General features: G+C 44.8%; 2 protein-coding genes across 2 annotated transcripts in view; one reads left to right on the top strand and one right to left on the bottom strand.

Moving 5' to 3' along the window:
* Positions 1 to 19,909, top strand: part of LOC119401555 (tryptophan--tRNA ligase, cytoplasmic) — a 434,281-nt gene that overhangs the window by 406,292 nt on the left and 8,080 nt on the right. The gene's annotated exons all lie outside the window — the stretch shown is intronic.
* Positions 5,599 to 19,511, bottom strand: LOC119401551 (tyrosine-protein phosphatase Lar). The gene is made up of 9 exons (XM_037668444.2): positions 19,219 to 19,511; positions 18,120 to 18,407; positions 16,607 to 16,894; positions 15,559 to 15,843; positions 14,238 to 14,540; positions 11,960 to 12,223; positions 9,154 to 9,438; positions 7,514 to 7,628; positions 5,599 to 5,759 (listed from the first exon to the last, which is right to left on the bottom strand). The coding sequence occupies exons 2-9, from the start codon at positions 18,241 to 18,243 to the stop codon at positions 5,690 to 5,692; spliced, it is 1,734 nt and encodes a 577-aa protein (XP_037524372.2). The 5' UTR covers positions 18,244 to 18,407; positions 19,219 to 19,511; the 3' UTR covers positions 5,599 to 5,689.

The raw sequence follows: 19,909 nt of genomic DNA, 5'->3' as shown, positions 1-19,909 counted from the left end.
GCTATGTTTCCAGCTGTCGAAACAAAACTACTTAAAACGGAGGCTTTCAACTCAGCCTACATCTCCGTAAAACAATTTACAGCTCTTTACACTATAGCGTTAACGGTCATGAAAAAGAAACATTAACAAAACAAACAAATAACCAAACAAACATCTCAAAGTCTGCTACAATGAGGAGGAAAGTGACAAATTACAAAATTTCACTCCTCAATTCGTTAGTACACATTAACACACTAACTTCTTTCAAGATGTCAATTCATCTTTATGCTGCGGTTATCCCAGGGTGTCTCCAAACGCGCCCTTTCAGACGAACTCTGGGGAGACGCGCATGCCACAGATTTCGAGGGGTCCGGTCTCGACAAATGAACAAAGAACAAACCTGTCCGACGCGCTCAGTAGCGGTGACTTTTGACCCGAGGCCTCTCGATTCTGACAAAGGGCATCGCTTGCCCATTGTGCCCCTCCGGGTTAAGCCGTTAGCCTTTAACCACGGTGAGGGACAGCCTTTGTCACGATTCCGGCGTACGCGACATTTCCCTGCGCTCCTGCCTCGACTAGGTCGTGAAAAGGATGAGATCAGGTGGTGACTTTGGCGTCTGAATTTCCCTGAAATTCGTTTTTTCGCGACGCGCCTCACGTCCGATCTAGATTTCCGCGGGACTCTCAACTTGGAACTTGTCCTAGCACGCCTTTTCGGGATTTCGTCGCGTCGAGCTAGCGCCCTAGCACGCTTACCGCCACTGGTCTCTTTTTTCTTCGCCTTTCGTTTGCGCCGGCGCCTTTTTCTTACCGAACGGCTCGCAGCGCTCATAGTCTCGGCACTAGTACTCTCAAGTGCGCTGCCTGCGACATTCGCTGCCAACACTTTAGGCGGCTGAACTGACTTGTCCTCTGGGCCGTTACTAGGTATCTCTGAGTCTGACCTAACGGTAGTCCCGACACTCTCTAAGTCAGCCAGCTCGCCCTGAGATGTCTCTTCAGCTTCGGGCGTGCTATCGCTTTCGTGGATAGCCCCTTTTCTCTGGCCTTCGAAGTCGGCCTCCTGCTCTTCGCGCCTTTGACACTCTTCAATCTCACGCGCTTTGCGTAGCGCCTCTGTCTCTCGCGCCACACGAAGTGCTTCTTGTTCTCGCGCTTCCTCATCTAGCGCTTTTCGACGCGATTCATCCTCACGCGCCTTGCGGAGCGCCTCGGCCTCTTGCGCCACGCGAAGTGCTTCTTGTTCTCGCGCTCTGTGACGCGCTTCCTTCTCTAGTGCCCTGGCGTCCTCAAGCGCCTTACTACGGGCTTCGGCCTCTAACGCCTGGCGACAGTTCTCAGCTTCAAGCGCTCTACAGCGCGCGTCCTCCTCAAGCGCTTCAGCGCTGACTTTGTTGCCCCGATTTTCGCAGTCAGCAGGACCTGAAACACCTAAGTGGCGCAACAAGGCATCTTTGGCCTTATCAAAGTCTTGCGCTTCCTCCGTGGATAAGCGCTCCAAAACGCATGCAATTTGGCGTGGCAGCAACGTGACAAGCCTCTCCAACCAAAGGTCTCGGTTAACACCAACATCTTCGCAGACCTTTTCAAACCTAACGAGAAAAGACACAATGTCCTCGTCTATCTCGAGAATCCTGAGTTGCCGTTGTGCCAGTTGCCACTTAATTGCCTGAATTTCACGATCAAGTGTTTTCATTTTGAGAGCATGTTCTCGCTCCCGAGCCTGCCTCTCTTCGCGCCTTTCGCGTTCCTCTGCCTCTCGCTTTTCGCGCTTCAGCCTCTCATTTCTTTCTTCCGCTTCGCGCCTCTGATTTCTTTCTTCTTCTTCGCGCCTTAGCTTTTCTTTTTTTTCTTCCTCAATCAGCTCTAGACATTCTGAGAGCTCGTCGTCGTCTGCCTCAAGGTTCTCAATAGCCTCGATAATCTCTGGCTTTCTCATTTGTTCTCGAACATCCAAACCCAAACTTTTAGCTAACTCTAGCAAAAGCGGTTTTTTCAGTGCCTTCAGATTCATGGTTGCTGCAAGTGCTGCTAACTTCACTACTACTAAGACGCTACGTTCCCATGCACAGGTCAACGTAGAGTAGTTACCCAAAATTACCACCTTTCGAGACAAAGCCTGGTAAAATCTCAGTGAAGAAAAGTCAAGCACTCACCACACCCTGCAGCCATGATCTCGGCGGAGACGATCCCGATGCTGGCCCGAGCTTGTCGCGACTTGGCGTGAGCAGAATCCCGTCGCTGCCATCCAGTTGTTACGAGTGGGTATTCGGATCCATCCCACCGCTGCAACCAGTTGTTACGAACGGGGACGTTGTCCGATGTGGACCCAGGGGGTAGCGTGGAGCTGAGGGGCGGGAGTCGTACCGCAGGCCCAGGGACGTCCGGAACAGCAGGAAGCCGAGGCAGAGAGACCGACGTTGAGGAAAACTTAACAGAGGTTTATTTACAACATCATAGAGGACAGGATCGTCAGAACGACATCTAGTCCGATCGATCCGTGCCGAGCAGACGCTCTGCTGCTCCTTAAATACGCTTCAATACAAAGACAGGGAAACTCCTTATGCGGCAAACGTCCAATCACAAACGTGCATGCCTTTGGAGCTGCACAACTATAGCTCCTTATGCGGCAAATGTCCAATCACAAACGTGCATGCCTTTGGAGGGTCCGTCTCTTCGGCACATAGGTCACCGTCCCCAGGATGGCACTCCAGAGACCACTGCCCTCTCACTCTTCACGTCCGACCAGTTCGGAAGGGGGGGGGGGGAGACAATGCCACCTCGGGGAACTGGTAATCCTTTTACGAACAAAGGCACCAGCCTTAGCCAAAAGCACACTCGATGCAAATACGCGTCCCACGGAGGGGTCCCGCGTGTAGCAGCCAGCTCCCCACCGAAGCGCTCAGTTCAGGGAAAGACAGCAGGTGTAGGTGTCTAATCCGTTCTCCGAACTGGGGGGGGGGGGGGGGGGGGGGAGTCCAAGAAGCAGGAAAACTCGTTTGGAGACAGCTGGCCCAGGACCCTCGCATTTGCTTTGTAACAGGGGCAACGAGACGATGCGGATAACATTCAACGTCGAACGCTTGCCTCGGCACCCGCAGAAACGACGTGCTGTGCAAAAATGCAATAGCGACACACGTGCTACGGCTGGCGACCCATGTCTTCTAGATAAGACGCCGGGGCAACGGTTCGGAGTGGTGTGCTGGCTGGATTTTCACGAATCAGTAATTCTACCGCCCGGTTTTCTTCGTGAACACGCAGTGCCTACTATTATTCCTGTCATCGGTGAGCAGATCACTAAGTTATCTACCGCGTTACAATTCGCATTCTTGTGCACGTTGCACATAAGGGTGACTTATGGGAGCATAACGCAAAACATAGAGCACGTAGTGCGCACGCAATTTTTGTGCTTATTGCCACACTTGGTGCTCACTGTGTACTGTGTAATAAAATTGCCTTATTGTTACCATTTATTAAAACTGAAATATAATTTTGGTGTGACTAGGCGTCATTTCTTCTTGTTAGAAATGAAGCACGCAAGCAAAGAGCGTGCGAAACAAGTAAGCATCGCTGCAAACATGACAGGTAAACTGCTGTTTGCTGCGGAAGATGCCACGAATGTCGATGAAAAGTGCCAAGAATAAGTTTCCTAGTAAAATCGAGGCGAAATAAACGTCAGTGCACTTAAAAACCACTGACTAGCCGCGAGTCGACATTAGTTTAGCTGGCGTTCACTTGAAGCGCACTCGTCAAGGACTCGTCGGCTCGCCTTAGCGGGAGTTCTTGGCGATCAGTTGCCTACGAAAACAATTTTTAGATCAAATTTCGTGCTAGTACCAACAAAATGACGTCACTTGTTTACCAACTATTGTGTCACATCCGCTTTATTTTTTGTTCCGCCGGCATTGTTCCCTCCTCACAAAGATGGCGCTGAGCCCCACGAACAACTCATGAGACGCCATTTTGTGAATGTATGGCCTTCTATGAAAGCTTCGCTACCGTCATACAGGGTGATTCTTTTAAAACTGACCTATTTTATTAGACTGTATTTTTTAATTTTTTTTTTACAAGTTATCTCATTTTAATGCGGTTTTCGCCAAAACATTCATGAAGGAGGAAAATCTAGTGATCCGTCCCGTTTTTTCAAGAGTAACGTAAAAAAGACTAAGTAAGAAATAACGACAACCCCGACGTATTGCGAAGTTCTCTATAGAAGAGGGAGTCGGGCGCGCGTTAATGCGCATGCGTCATGGCGACGCGGTGCAGCGCACGTAGGAGTATTGAGCGCTAGGTTTTCGGTGATGAGCCTGGTTTCGCCAACTTCCGCCGCCGCTGCCTGACGTGAGCGTTGCGCCGGACTAGCCGTCCCTCCTTGTGTAGAATGGGCCTTTTTCAGGTCTGAACAGCGCCTCTAGTGGAGATCGCTGAAATCGAAACTGAGGGTCCATGGCCTCCGAAGTTGCCCGCCGCGTGCCGGTAGACATTCTCGGAGGCCTGGTATTTTTAGGGAAAATTTGCAAATCTTCCACGCCAGGTGGCGTTCAGTTCGCTCCTGCCGCCACGCTTTGACCCTCAAAAAACATGGCGCGCGTGTCGTCACCGCCGCCGCGCATGCGCAGACTACCCTTCTGAAAAAGGTCCATTTCGCGTTTTTCGCTATTTCTAATTCATTCTTTTCTTCGGCGTTGCACATCAAATAAACGGGATATGCCATCACATTTTCGTGCTTCCTGAATGTTTTGCCGTAAACCGCATTAAAATTGGGCAATTTTTAGCAAAATTGCAGCCATTTAAAATAGGTCAGTTCAAAAATAATCACTATATATTTACGTTTTAAACAGTTCGCAGTCTGCGCCCATGGTGTCGTATTCATTGCTTTCGCCTGCTCTCATATGTTTTTTGCAAGGTTTCAACAATACTCAATGTATAACCAACTAGCCCGCAAGAGCGTCCTACTGGGGAAACCTGCTAACAGCTTATATCCCCTTCAGGTGCGACTTATAGAAGACTGCTTATATGTCTAAATCCTATATAACTTCATTCGGAGGCACAGGACATGCTATCACAAGAAAAAAAAAATATGGCAGTGTATTGATTTTCGCACTTTCGTAAAATTGAAAGGGTAACAAAACATCTATTTATTCTAAGTCGGTCGTGTAGTTTCTCTGTACAAGAGGAATCAAATCTCCGGCGCGAAGTACATGCGCAATTTATAATTGGTTTTACTGAATTCACGAAAATGAGAATTATACTTTTGACATAGCAGCCTTCAGCAAATTGATATTCCACACCAAAATGTAACGTAATGAAGTATGACACGTACACACACCGCCTGAGAGCGAGAGAGAGAGGGAGAGAAATGTAAGGAAAGACCAGAACGTTAACCAGAAGATCAGGGGCATAGTCAGAATTGTTTGTTTTTTTCGGGGGAGGGGGGAAGATGCCACTTTTGTACTAAAAGGGCTTTAGGGCAATGAATAAATCACCGAAATTCGATGGTTTTTCTGAAGGTGCACCAAGCGTTATTCAGCGACTTTTCAGAAAAGAGACATTTGATCAACGTCTCGTAGTGCAATCTGCTTCGCCGCTCAAAAATGAAAAAAAAAAGGAACAACAAGATCTGCCATTGTTGAATCTTTCGACACGAAGTAATGTCGATGTTTATTCATTATAGCACGCTTTTGTAAAGGTCATCCTCTGACACTTCCATTTATAGCTGGTCCGTACTCAAGTTCCAGCGCCTCCTTTCACTCCGAACATTTTTCTCAATACTCGGCTCCCTGCAAGAGAAAACAAAAACAGGAAACAAAAAATATTTGTTGATTGCGACGTAGACGTGGAAGCACTTCAGAGCAATACTATGTATTCCCATCCAGTTTTACAAAAGAAAGACTGTTTGCCGCAGTTACTCTTACTTTGAGAAATTTACGTGCATACAAGCAATTTATGTCGCAAATGGGCTGACTTGTACTTCATAATCATTCTATTGCACTTTTTCCTGTGGGGAAATTACATGTTGTTGAATATTTCGCGGCCATGCGAAATGTAGCCGTGGAAGCTGGTTTGTGTTATATTTATTTTACGTGTTGTGCAGTAATCAAAAGAGAGTGAGAAATTTTTATTGTAACTTCTTGCTAGGGTAAAGGGAGGCAAATGATGGGGAACTAGCCCTAGTAAAGCCCCTTGCCCCCCCTCCCCCTCTTCCCTTTCTAAGGCGTCGGCCCGACCTTCAATCTTGGCAGCGTGTTTAGTCAGTCGGATTGCACAGAGTAAGCCCTCCGGGCATGCGCTGAGCAGCATGGCCTCCCACTGCCCGGGCGTGGTGATTTTAAATGTAGGGTTGATATGTGATATGTCGCGCTTTCTTCTGGTTACGCCACAAGACACACAAATCTTCTCACTTTACTTCCTTTTCAAAAAAAAAAAACAAAAAAACAGTGTTTTTGAAGTACTCATTTTTTCCTCGCTAGGCAGTTGAGCGGAACGAGCTTGATAGTACATGGGTTGAAGTGGACGATGTGGATCACTTTCATGCGTTTATTGAAAATAGTATGGGAAGTATTTTTATTGCTACGTATTTTTTTTTTGCTTTGCACTTAGTACTTTGTTTCTTGTTTGTACTTCCATTCTTGATTTACGAATCATGTCTTTTTCAAGATTTGTTTGCATTGGTATTTTGATATGTACTGGTATCAATAGCATCCCGCTATGAACCCTACCTCAGGGCTGGCAATATTGTAAATAAATAAATGAATAAATAAATAAGTAAATAAATAAATAAATAAATAAATAAATAAATAATAAATAAATAAATGAGTAAATAAATAAATAACAAAATGTGGTGGAGGTCGGCGTGAGCAGCCCCGCCCACTATGCATTGACCTTTCTCTCCTTCTCTATACCTTGCTTCCCCCTCCCCCAGTGCAGGGTAGCCTACCTGACTTAGCTCTCGTTAACCTCCCTGCCTTTATTTTATCCCCGTCTTTGTGTATAAACATCTGGGTATATCTCACTTAGAGGGAGTGTGGGCGGAATGTGCGTGTCTGTAATAATCGCCATGTTGTCGACTGGGCCTCATTCAGTGACTTGTGAGGGGGTCGGTACTTCAGTCCTTCCTTACGGTAATGGCCGAAGGTTTCATTATGCGTAGCCACAGAAGCGGCTCACGAGCGCTGCAACTTAAGCTCACCTCAATGGCACCATATTTGCATATCAACCGTAAAATTTGATGATTTCTGTACATGCAGTGATGTTGTATGAAATTACGTAAGTTAAGTAAGCCCATTGAAATATGAGATTGAATTGGCGAGTCAGACATAGCGTGAAACCGAAACGTGACGTTAGTCAGGCAAGAAAAAAAAGCAACAACAAAAGAATACCTTTGGGCCAATGTCTCTGGGCAAAATCTGACAGGTGTGTACCCATTGTTTTTTACGTTCTTCTCTGGTAAGTGATTGTGCTATATAATGTGCTGTAATAGTAATACCGACAATGTCAGTGGTGATCAGGTACGTCACGCGTTTGGTTTACTCACCTTGTTATAGGGCACTTCTTGTGAAGTACGAAAGCCACCACTACGAGGGCCACCGTGACAGCTCCAAGTGAGGCCAATAGAATTCTCGTTGTTGCAAGAGTTGCCATGCTCAGAGCTGAGAAAAATGATTATTACATTGACGTCACATAAAGCACTACCAATATCGAGCTTACTGCGCACACGACACACTAAGTGCAGTTCTGGCGGGCATTGATTAGATAAATTGTGAATTAATTATGATAATTTTGCACAGTGATATAGAATTGAGCTTGAATATTATCGAGAAATCATTAAAGAGAAAGCAGTAGTGAAGATGAATCACAGTATCCGTGCACAGTACAGTGTGGTTATACGCGTTCACCTAAAACTCACAGGGTCCCTCATGCACTGCCGACTCGAATGCGAAAGCCATTTTCTTTTTTTTTTTAATTTTCAGTCGACGTATTGATCCTCCCCTGCTCCTCTCTGAAAGCTTTCTGCACCTAACGTGGTTTTGCACTGCCATTGTGATAGGCCCATCTTTCAGCAAGCGACGATATCACGTGAGGACGTCATGATGTCACGCCACATTATTTGTCGTCATAGTGACGTCATGGTGACGGCACAATTTTTCAAATATCTGACGTCACCACGTGATGACATTTTTGGCATCAGTGACGTTGATACCGACGGCGCCTACGGTCAATTTTCGCACCCGATGATGCATGTAAGGCTTTCGGCTTAAGATCAGTTGCCTAGAACTGCAGAAGGGCTCGGAATTAAGACGCGTTCATGGACAGGATGATATTGAAGGAAAGACCACAACGCTGAACTCGCAGCTAAATTTTACTTGTTTCTACCAGCACACTTACAACTATACATACCGACAACCCGTTACCCATGCGACCACCTTACATATCGCGTCAGAAGGCGTTTTTATGATTACTGTTGGTTTTTTTAATTTTCAGAATGATTGCCTTATGACGTCCTACGTGAAGTGGTCACATGGGTGAAAGATGGTCAGCATATAGGTTGTGTTCGTAGTATCAAATGAAATTCACTCCCTGCCGTAATGTGCGCTGTTTTAAAGGTCCCCTAAACCATCCAGAGGTCGAAATTTAGTTTGGGGGCAGCAGTTGTTCACGAGTCTTCAACAAACACACAGCCGCGAGAATTTTTCGAAACACTGCCGTAATGGCGGAACTACACACGCGTTTGATGATCCAAATGCGGCCCCTCTCTTTTGGCTCTTTCGTTCGCTAAGCTCCGTTATTCGGCACGTCCCTCCTCCTCGCCGTGCGAGGAGGAAGAGCGGCGAGCATGCGTACCTGCGAGGAGACTAGGAGGTTCTCCTTGTGGATGACATGACCAGACGTGAATGTTGACGTCACGGCCAAAGCTGGGAATTACCGAAAGGACCGGAGAGCAGGAGGGATTGTTTCTTAGGATCGCGCCCGCGGCTCGTAGCGCTTCCGTGTTTGCCACTGTTTCTCGTGACGGCATCTTGAACTTAATGCGCACGTTCACTTGAAATGTTAAAATATTATCGGATGTGGCTTAGGGACCCTTTGGAGATGCTCTAAGACGCATTCGCAGCTTGCCAATTATTTCGCGTATAGCCCAACTTCAGATTTGCTCGTTCAACAAGATGCAGCACTTACAGTCTTCCTTCCGGGAAGTGAGCAGGGTAGTTGCCGGCCCGCGTTTTGTAGCTCCATTCTCCTCGTTGAATGCGTACACGGACACTTCGTATGTGCTCTCTGGAATGGCGCCCGTGTAGTTGTAAGACAACTGCGTGGTGGTCACTTCGAAATGCGTAGCGTCGTCTTTGAAGCTCACATTGTAGCCGCTCAGTGGTCCGTTAAGAACATCCGGCTCCTCCCACCGTGCAAAAATCCAGTTGGTGCCCGTTGAACCGATAGTAAGGTTCAATGGCTTGGAGGGCGCTGTAAGGGAACAGAGGTGAAATTGCCATAAGTTTCATGTATTTAGTTACCACTTCTTAAAGTCTCACTAAAGAGAAAGACGATTTTTTCTCGTATTAGTAACTTACTATTTCGTGATACTAAAAACATCCCGCTAGCTGTAAGGCGCTTGATTAGCGAGAAATTGCGCAAAGTGAAAATGAGCGTGGTGACGCCACGTTGAAGTCCCCGCCCCAGCCGCCATGACATCATAAGTACTGTGGGCGTAGTAAACCTTACCCAGTTCCTAATCGGTAAAAATAAAGTACATTGTCTCTGAGGGAGCCACAGACTTAACACTCCAAATTTCAAAAAAATTTGTTGAGCCAGTGTGGTCAAAAACAAAAAAAAAATAAGAACAATTTGAAATCCGTGACTTCCCCAGCGATGATTTCGGCGGGCAGTTTAAAAGTGAAAATTTTAACACAGACTTTCTAATCTAATAATGAACCAATCGTGGTTAAATTAACGACACCAGAGTTTTCAGAGTATAAGTAATCAGTCTAACCAAATTTAATGTTTCACTTCAGTGCTCCTTTAAGTGAAAACCTGAGAATGGGCTAGTTGGTTAAACATGACCAACAATGTTTTGTTCAAAACTACAAAAAAAAAAAACTGGACACGGCGAAAAAATACACATACTGCTGAGGTGTTCTGTACGTGTCTGTTCTTGCCATGTCCAGTACTTGTAGTTTTGCGCAAAGAAAGCTTATTACCACTTCTTGCTTATAACCACTTAAGGCACAGTGTCCACATGTGCGGACGCAACCTATTTTTGGACAAGTGACCGAGAAAGAGCAAGATACATTGCGCATAGGATCAATTTAACCTTGCGCATTGTCAGTGGGTCTTGACTTAACCTCATTGAGCTGTATATGACTGCAGCCGATCACTTTGGTTAAGGCACTGCAATGTTCAACTGGTCATTCGACGTGACGCGTTCAAGCACCAACGTTAAAAATATTATACTTCGTTGTTCGAAACCAATACAACCAGAAGCAAATCGCGCATGCATTTCGAACCTACGATTTCATTACTTTTTTTTCCAAAAATGAAAGATTACTAACAGCACAATAATTAAATGTTTAATTACACGCTAATTAAATTACTAAAACTCGCACAAAACAGCATTATTTCACTTTATTTTTTCGGAAGGCAATAATAAGTGCTTTAGAATTATGTTGCGCTAATTTGACACATTTGCGGACAGTCGAATATGATTCGCTCCTAGGGTCTATTTTCGTTTTTCAGTTATTTAACCCAGTTGTTAGAGTGCGCCCGCGCCGTACGCTTCTTCTCATACATTGTTTATTGTGCCCTTCAATTTGAGTTATTTCTTAAGCTTTATCATCATCAGCATCATCATCATCATCATCGGCCAGGCAACGCTCACTGCAGGGCAAAGGCCTCTGCCATGTTCTGCCAATCAACCCGGTCCTGTGCTTTCTGCTGCCACGTTATACCTACAAACTTCTTAATCTAATCTACCCACCTAAGTTTCTGCCTCCCCTCGAGCGCTTGCCTTCTTTTGGAATCCTGTCGGTTACTCTTAATGAGCAGTGGTTATCTTGCCTACGCGCTGCATGCCCTGCCCATGACCATTTTTTCTTGATTTCGACTAAGATGCCCTTAACACTCGTTTGTTCCCTGACCCACTCTGCTCTCTTCTTGTTCCTTAAAGTTACACCTATAATTTCGCTTTCCATTGCTCCCTGCGTCGTCCTTAACTTAAGTTGAACTCTCTTTGTAAGCCTACAGGTTTCTGCTCCGCAGGTAAGTACCTGTAAGGTGCAGCTGTTATATACCGTCCTCTTGAAGGATAGTGGCAAACTACCACTCATGATTTGAGAACGATTGCCGAATGTGCTTCACCCCATTCTTATTGTTCTAAACACTGCAGTCTCATGGTTCGGCTCCGCGGTCACTACATGTCCTGAGTAGACGTATTCCTTTACCACTTCCGTTGCCTCACTAGGAATCGCAAAGCCCTGTTCTCTTTCGACACTGTTTCACATTACTTTGGTTTCCTGCCTGTTAATTTTCACACCTACCGTTCGGCTTTCCTTGTCCAATTCAGTAATTATGAGTTGCAATTCGTCCCCTGAGTTACTGATCAATGCAACGTCATCAGCGAATCGCAGGTCACTAAGGTAATCCCCATTAACTCGTATCCCCAACTCTTCCCAATCTAGGGCGCTGAAAACGTCCTCTAAGCACGTGGTGCAGGCCCGTAGCCGGGGGGAGGAGCCTAACACACCCCCGCCCCCGAGATTTTGATGGAGGGGGTGTTTTACCGAATATAAATGAAAATCGTTTTTCTTGAATGGTAAATAAAACCTTCAGAAAGTGCCCCCTCCCCCTTAAAAATTCCTGGCCACGTACTTGACGTGGTAAATAGCATTGGGCAAATCGTGTCTCCTTTCTTTATTGGAAATTTTTACTTGTTTTATGAAGGACTACGTTTTATGGAAGACTATGGTCTTTAAGCTTATAGGTGTCTTACCATCGAAGTCTGTATGTATCAGCAGCGTGCCCTCCTGACCACAATAGGTCTCGTTTACGCAAGATGCGACACCTATCTTGTAGGGCTTCCATGCGACCAATTTCTCGAGAGTCAGTTGAGGCTCTGTAGTTAGCACTCTCTGCTGGCCGTCGACATTTACGGTGAAGTGTGCGATGTGGTGTCTAGGATCTTTCGGATATTCCCAAGATAGCTTGGCTCCGCGATGAGTTACTTCCACAGCTTTGGGGCGTGGAGGCACAGGACCTGCAATGCAGTACTACAGTTGATTTCGCACTTGAACTAAAAAAAAATGTGCGTGCTCGTCTGACGAAACTCGCGTTTACTTACTGTGTCTAAAAGAAACGTGGGAATCTATTGGCCTGTCAGTTTATTTTTTACGTTGTGAGTGACTATGTCTGGCTCTTAGTCACATGACCTTCAGCCATTTCATATTGAATGCAGTTGAAATATTCAATCTCTTCATCAGCTCCTTTACCATAAGCTATCAATAGGCATATACAGTGAAACCTCGGTGATACGATCACAGCTCATACGAATTTCGGGGTGATACGAATTTTTCGTTCGTCCCGGCCAAGGCCCATTGGCCTGCAATGTAATGGAGTACGGTTGTTGCGAACCGATTTTCACCTAGCGACGTTTGATACGAACGTATGCTACCGCTCAGGTACGAAGAGGTGCTGTCCGCGCTGTCGCGGAAGACACGCCAAGCACGTGCGAGCACGGGAACGCAAGCGTGGGCATGCGCGCCGCACCGCCAAATCGTTAGAATCACGGTGTAAGAAAAACAATTTTCTTACGGTCAGAATAAACCTTCAGAGACGCGTCACGGCCTCCGAGATTGTGTGCGCGAATCTTTGAGGCTTTTATGTGCCTCCGTGCGCCTTCGCGTTCAGATTACAGAGGACATCAGCGCCATGCATTTTTTTAACGCGTCGACGCGGGCTGCTGTCGTTGTACTGTGTATACACGTGCCTGCCTCTTGCATCAGACATCCTAAGAAAGGTGTACGAGGACCGAAAGAAGGCGAGGACGGTCTTGGCGAAGGAGTCAGGCCTCACAACGTCAACATGCGCAACTGTTGAGGTCGCAATTGTGCGGGCACGGCCATAAATCTTCCAAAAAACATCCCCTACACCTCCGCGATAACAAAATCATAACAGACGACCGTGATTTTGTAATTCTGTGGCCTTGAGCCATCGCGTCAAAGCACTTCTTTCGTCACTTTCGGTGCAGTACTCCGGTGCATTGCAAAAAAGCCTACTAAAATTTAGAAGGGGCTACTGCTGTCGCGGGTCACAACGCACCTGGTTCATTAATTAAATACGCGCGTACGGGCCGTATATTTACGAGTGCTGGTATGATTGCCAACATCTAAAAACTTAACTGACAATCATTCAGGGTTCTTCCTGACGTTGCTGCGGCCCTTAAAGACAATAAATGAAAATGTACGCCAACTTTCTTTTGTCGCGTGCTAATTTTCCATGCTTTCTGGTGATACGAATTTTGGGTGATACAAATATTTTTGGTGGTCCCGTGAGATTCGTATCACCGAGGTTTCACTGTATGCTATTTCGTAATTGTTGAAAATTCTCTAAATAATACCATTACTAGGTTCTCTGAACTTGATAGCCATCTTTTACCGGAAGTGCACCCTAATTATATGATACGTTTACCACAATGATTGCGGGAGTCAAACTGTGAAATTCCATTGTGCATACCGTTCAATTATCACCAACAAATCATGCATTAAAAATCCAATCTAAGAAATATTTTATGCACCAAGTCTCTTCATCCTAACAACTGACTATTGTGATTGCAATAATAATTATGGGTGCAGCAATTATAATGCACCTTACATTTCTCCCGTGCTTCCTAATTTTACCTGTCGTTCATTGTTTATTACATAAGCCTTTGCCACTTTTGTCTTTCTAAACAGGTTTATATTTTCTTGTTTTTTCCACTCTGCCTTAGCTTTTTTTCAACTTGTCTGTAGACTTACCATAACCACAGGTTTATGTTTATATCACTTTTTTCAGTTTAGTACAGGGCTTGCTGTATTAAATTACATTTGTATTAACTATTATATACTGTTGGGGACAAAGCCTGAACTTGAACCTCATTGCTGTTTAAAGCTGTGAGAATCAAGCACATGAGTATAACAGAGAGTAACGGTTACTCAAGAGCATGGAGGCCACATCCGTACCAAAGTAGAATAGATTCATAACGCTAGCCTCCAAGAACATTACCACGGACTTACCTTTGCCGAAAGTCTCGAATGCGACTTCCGATTCGGGGCTGTAGACTTTTTCTCCATTCCGCTCGGCTACATTGTAAGCTTTCAAGAATGCGATGAAGCGATTGAATTCGTGTGTCAAGTTCAATGTTATACTGGTCGCATTTCCTGGTGCAGAGAACAACTTCGTTTCTTCCTGGTCTCGGTTGTACACGCGAAGGCTGTAACCTTCGATAGGGCCGTTGGGCTCCTCTGGTCTCTCCCACGTAAAACTAACGTCCACGTCGTTTTTGATGACGCAAGAAAGATTTCGCGGCTTCGATGGGGCTGAAAGAGGACAAAGGAAAGAGCGTATGTTGAGATGCAGGACAAACATGGATATCTTTTTTACAAAATGTTGCTGCTGTTTCATTCGGGAATAACAGGCACATAATTCGCCCTTGAGGGAAGGCAAAATGGGGCCTTAAACCTCCCGTCTCGGCCTTTACCTCGCTTGAGCAGCAGAGATAGCTTAACTTACAGGTTATAACAAGAGAACAGACGTTTCCTGAGTACATATAGCACAATTTTTCAATGCACTGCAAACATTTAAGTAACACATTACTAACGCAACAACATTCACATCGTTATGTCAAAGAATAATTAACAGTTCACATTTCATACTTCTTCTCATCCCCCACCTACTTCCCCGTATTCGCACTGGATCACTCCTTCTCTTCTATATTAGTTGGGTGAGAGAACACGAATCATAGACATTCACTCGCTCAGGAGGGCAGCTGCTGCCTTGGAAAAGATAAGACTTTGACTAAAGATAAGAATTGGAAAAAGATGAGAATTTTGCCTAAAGTGACACCCCATGTTTCAAGGATTTTTGATCGCTTCATGTTGCCATCTTCTTCCACTGTATTTCTGCCTTATTTGTCTGCTCCAAAGCCACGTCCAGATATACCACGTCCCGATATACCTATACACTTCCTGGTAAACAAAATACGAGTATAGAACTGGACTAAAACCTTAAATGACCAAAAAGCTCTGGTATCTACTTATTTCGAAATGCTAACTCGGCAGCTTACTTGAACTTTTTAAGATTCAATTCGCGAAGAAAAACAAGGAAGAAAGCACCCAAAATTAGATGAAATATTCTTGAACGGGAGGCGTCGCCGGAGCCAACGCTCGGGCAAGCCGTCTTCTATTCTTCAATGCAGCTGCCCTGAAGAAGACAAGACCATCTGTGGATACGTTCGCTCCATCTACACCCTGTTCCAGGGATCCCTGTTCCAGAAATTTTTCGTCTCTTCAAGCTTTCGTCTTTCTCTGAACTATTGCCACAGTTCGATGAGCTCACCTGCTACATCCGTTGCTCCAATCAGCTCAACAGGTTCACTGCAGTAGTTGCTGTGACAGTTCATAACGGAAAAGTTGTAACGCGTCCATGGAGCAAGGTTTGTCACTTTGTGAGTAACCGTTTCACCACCGTTTTCACCGCTGTCTTGAGTGACGTAATGCTGAATGCCTGACGGCAATATGCTGTAAGTATTGAGCTTCCACGTGGTCGAGTCCGGATCCACAGACCACCGTAAGGTTATGCTTGTGTCATTGAGCTCAACGATTTCGACATCCTTCGGAGGAACTGCAATGAAATCAAACATAATTATAATTGTTGGGGTTTTATGCCCAAAACCAGGATATGATTATGATGGACACCATAGTGGAGGACTCCACAAATTTATATCATGTGGTGTTCTCTACCTTACACCTGAACCTAAGTACGAGGGCCTAAAGCGTTTCGTCTTCATCGAAATGCAACAGCCAGAGATCACGCATGGCTGCAATGAAATTACACTAGTGAAATTGCACTAATTAAATTGTACTCTGCTGTTATGAGTAATATAGTGTATAACTTTTCTGGCCTTGCAATTTTTTAATGTAGTGAATTACTTAAAGTGAGCAATTTCAAGAAAATTACGCATACTTTCTAGATTACCTTTGACATTGCATGTTCGCTTTCCTTATTCCATAAAAAAGTGACGTCGTCCCTTATGCATTCGCCTAACACAACTAAAAGGCGAAAACAATCTTTTTAGCTTCTCAGTCGATGTACTAATCCTCCCCACACCCTCTTCCGAAAGCTTTCTACACCTTACCTAGCTTTGCACAGCCTCAGAGATCGGCCAAACTTTGACCAAGCAACGTTATCATGCGATAATACCATCGTGTCACGTCACGCTACGTGACATGCCAAGTTTTGGCGATCTGTGACGTCGTAGAGTGATCTCATTGCGTGATTATTTTTTGCATAACTCGTCCGTGGCGCGATCATCTAGAGTATCGCCTAACTTGTGCAATTGAACACACGTGGTGAACGGGAACTGCAGTATCGAAACTTCACTCACACAGTCCTTCCGTTGAAACTTGGAAATCGAGTGTTGCAGCGTTCCTGCGCTGGCCAGCCGAGTTCAGAACGAACGGCTGTATTGAACATTGGAACTTCTCCTTTGGCGTGTGCAGAGGCAATAAGGCGTGTGCTTCACTGCCCACAGTAATGGAGGCCTCTTGGCCAGTATTGGGGCCTCGGCATTTAACTGTATAACCATCATAGTCCCAGCAGCCCTCCGGAGAGTCCCAGCAAGCGTCCAGAACTGTATCGTTCACAAATGTCGTCTTTAGACCTGTGACTGGTCCTGGGGTTGAAAAAAAAAAACAAAAACAGATGGACACAAGCACTCTAACCACAACTCACAAGTGATAACGCCATGCTGCTGTGAGATATGCAAATTTCTCCCGCCTCGAGGTATTGTTTTGTACATCTAACATTTCTTTGTTTCTGATTGCAAATTTATTTTTTTTAAGTTATCACAAGGGTAGACGAACGGACATGTTAGCAATGTTGCATCTTTGGTTAGCGGTAAAGGTTGTCAACCTGGCATTTTGGGCATCTTGGTTATATGCTTCAGAATGGGGCATAGCGCTAACACACACGGACGGGGGTGTTTCTTCCTCGTCCGTGTGTGTTAGCGCTATGCCTCATTCAGAAGTTGGTTAGCAGTGCGACATTGACACATGAAGTGCCGCTCTCCATGGAAAAAAAAAACTAAACAACAACAGCAAAAAATTACATGCGGCAATATATTAGTGGCACGAGCTACGATTCACACTCGTGATTCTCCTCCAAGCCCATCCGGTCGAACGCTTATTTCCGCTTTTCCAAATATTCAGAAAATTCGTTTTAAAAAGTAATGCGGTCACGAATTCAATGGTTCTGGTACAAGTTGAGAGTAACATTGAACACATGACATCGGAGCATAACTTTACTGAAGATAAGGGCCAATTAACTGCCAGGATAATTATTGTAGATAAAACTGGATGAGCTCGTTGAAAGAGCGGACGTTTTTTTTGAACAGCTGGGATAGTTGCGACTCCTAGCGGAGCAGCTCTCAACCTCGTGCTGCTTCCTACATGGCCTCTGAGATCCGCTTCGTCATAGCACAAAGCGCAAACTAAACCGAAGAATACACTAGGGTACATGAACACCGACGTGCGAGTGCCATTACGAGATACCGAAGTAAAAAAATAGGGTTCCTTCCAGATTTATCTATGCAAAGCTGATTCAGATTGAAAAATAGTAAATACCGAGCCAATTATAAAAACGCCGACACATCACAAGCGGACTAAGTGAAAGAATAGACACCTTGCATTCTAGACCATGATAATAAATTGTGCTGGCAATGAAATAACTAGATGAGAATAATGAACTTAAGTACTACAGCCATCAACACATGAGCAAAAACTTACAATTATTATTCTGCTGTGTAGTAAACAGTCCTCAGGAATTTTGCGCGTGCTGCCGTAAATGCAAATAAACAGCCTGTTATAGAGCAAGCAACAAATGTTAGAGAACCTGCTTACCCGGAAGATCGGTAGCTGCGGTAACAAATGTCGGCAAGCTGCAAAAAGAGTCGAGACAGTTTCGAATGGAGACGTTGTATTCAGACCCCGGTGTCAGATCTGTGATGTTGTATACGACAGTCATATCTTGGATCTCTCCGTGCCCTTTTGTATCATCATCAAGGTCGCAATTGTCGTCTCCTATTGGCTCTGCTGAAACCTGCCAGCTACTGAGGGCAGTATCAACAGACCACGAATATGTAAGGCTTGTGGGAGTGCTTTGAAGAAGCTTGACATCCGTTGGGGGATCTGTATGAACATCAACATAAACCGAATTACGAGAGTAATCTTGCAAATCCACTACTTACGCAGTAAAATAGGGTTTGGCGCTTAACGTACATACATACATACATACATACATACATACATACATACATACATACATACATACATACATACATACATACATACATACATACATACATACATACATACATACATACATACATACATACATACATTCGCATTGCAATACAAGCCTAGAAAATCAAAACCAAAGGTTTCCTTATATTCGATCTCGTATTTTCTTGGAGGTGAAAGGATAATAAAAGAAAGTCATAAAGACAACTTCTACATGTGCTCGCTCATTGGAAGGCACACACATGAAAGCTACCCTAAACCTGTCTGATCACAGTCAAAACTGCACAAAAAAGACTTCAGGCATCTCGCGAAATGCTGTTTACCTGCTTCTGTGTCGTCTGTGTAAACGTGAATGTTATCCCCTCATACCGCGATTACACAGCATCTGAATTTAAACGCTCATCTAGCGAAAATATTTGCTAATACTGTGATAGAGATTTATGAATATATTAAAGAATATGAAATATTGATGCCCGCACATCGCACGCTACGCACTCTATAAACTGTCCGCAGCGTTGCATAGAAAGGGAGCAAACCAAGACGCAGTAACTACGATTTCGCGCCTCCATGATAATGTAATTATTTTTGTCACCAGATAAATAGCAGATAGCAAGATTCATCAAAAGTAACCAAGGTGAGATTGTAGTAAGCGAATTAGCTTTAGAACTTCAGAGCCAGACCTGGCACAACTTTCACTCACGAATTTCTCCAGTTTTGACGCTGAATGCAATTGAGGACCCTTCAACAGGCACGTCGCCATCTTTACCAGTTGACGCAGCTATTGTGCATTCGAAGGTCGTCAGGGGCTTGTGAAGAGATAGGGTGATGTGCTGTGAAGGTGCTTCGCCTTTAAAATCATGCTGATGTCCAGTCTCATCGTGTTTGCAGATGACCGTGCAAGTGTACACAGTTGTGAGGTCATCTGGCGGGTCCCATCTTAAGTCTAGGACGATGCCTTTGACGATGCTGTACTTGAAGTTTCGGAAGAGTTGGGGATCTATAAACAGCAGAACAAAGAATGAGAACTTGTAGTAAAAGAAAAGCACAAGAAAAAAAAAAGGACAAGGAAAGGAAAGAAAGACGAGAAAAGGACAAAAGGATTAAAAAAAGGGGAGCGAAAATTGAGATTACTCTAACTGTGTGCACAATCAAGGAGATTTATTAGAGGAGCTCGTTTCTTTGTTAGACACTACCAATGAAACCAACACACAATTTAGCGAAGGACAGCATAAGAGACATTATTTGTGTTTTTTTTTATCTGTAGCAAAAGATTATGACCTACTTCGAAAGTAATGAAAGTGAACGAAAAAGCGCCCTTTCCGTAGGTGGGATCCGAACCTACAACCTCCGAATTACGCTCTACCTATTTAGATACGACGGGGAGCGCTTCC

The sequence above is a fragment of the Rhipicephalus sanguineus genome, chromosome 8 (genome assembly GCF_013339695.2).
Source record: "Rhipicephalus sanguineus isolate Rsan-2018 chromosome 8, BIME_Rsan_1.4, whole genome shotgun sequence".
Taxonomy (NCBI): domain Eukaryota; kingdom Metazoa; phylum Arthropoda; class Arachnida; order Ixodida; family Ixodidae; genus Rhipicephalus; species Rhipicephalus sanguineus.
Note: the sequence above shows the minus strand (reverse complement) of the source record. Positions and strands in the feature narration are given on the sequence as shown.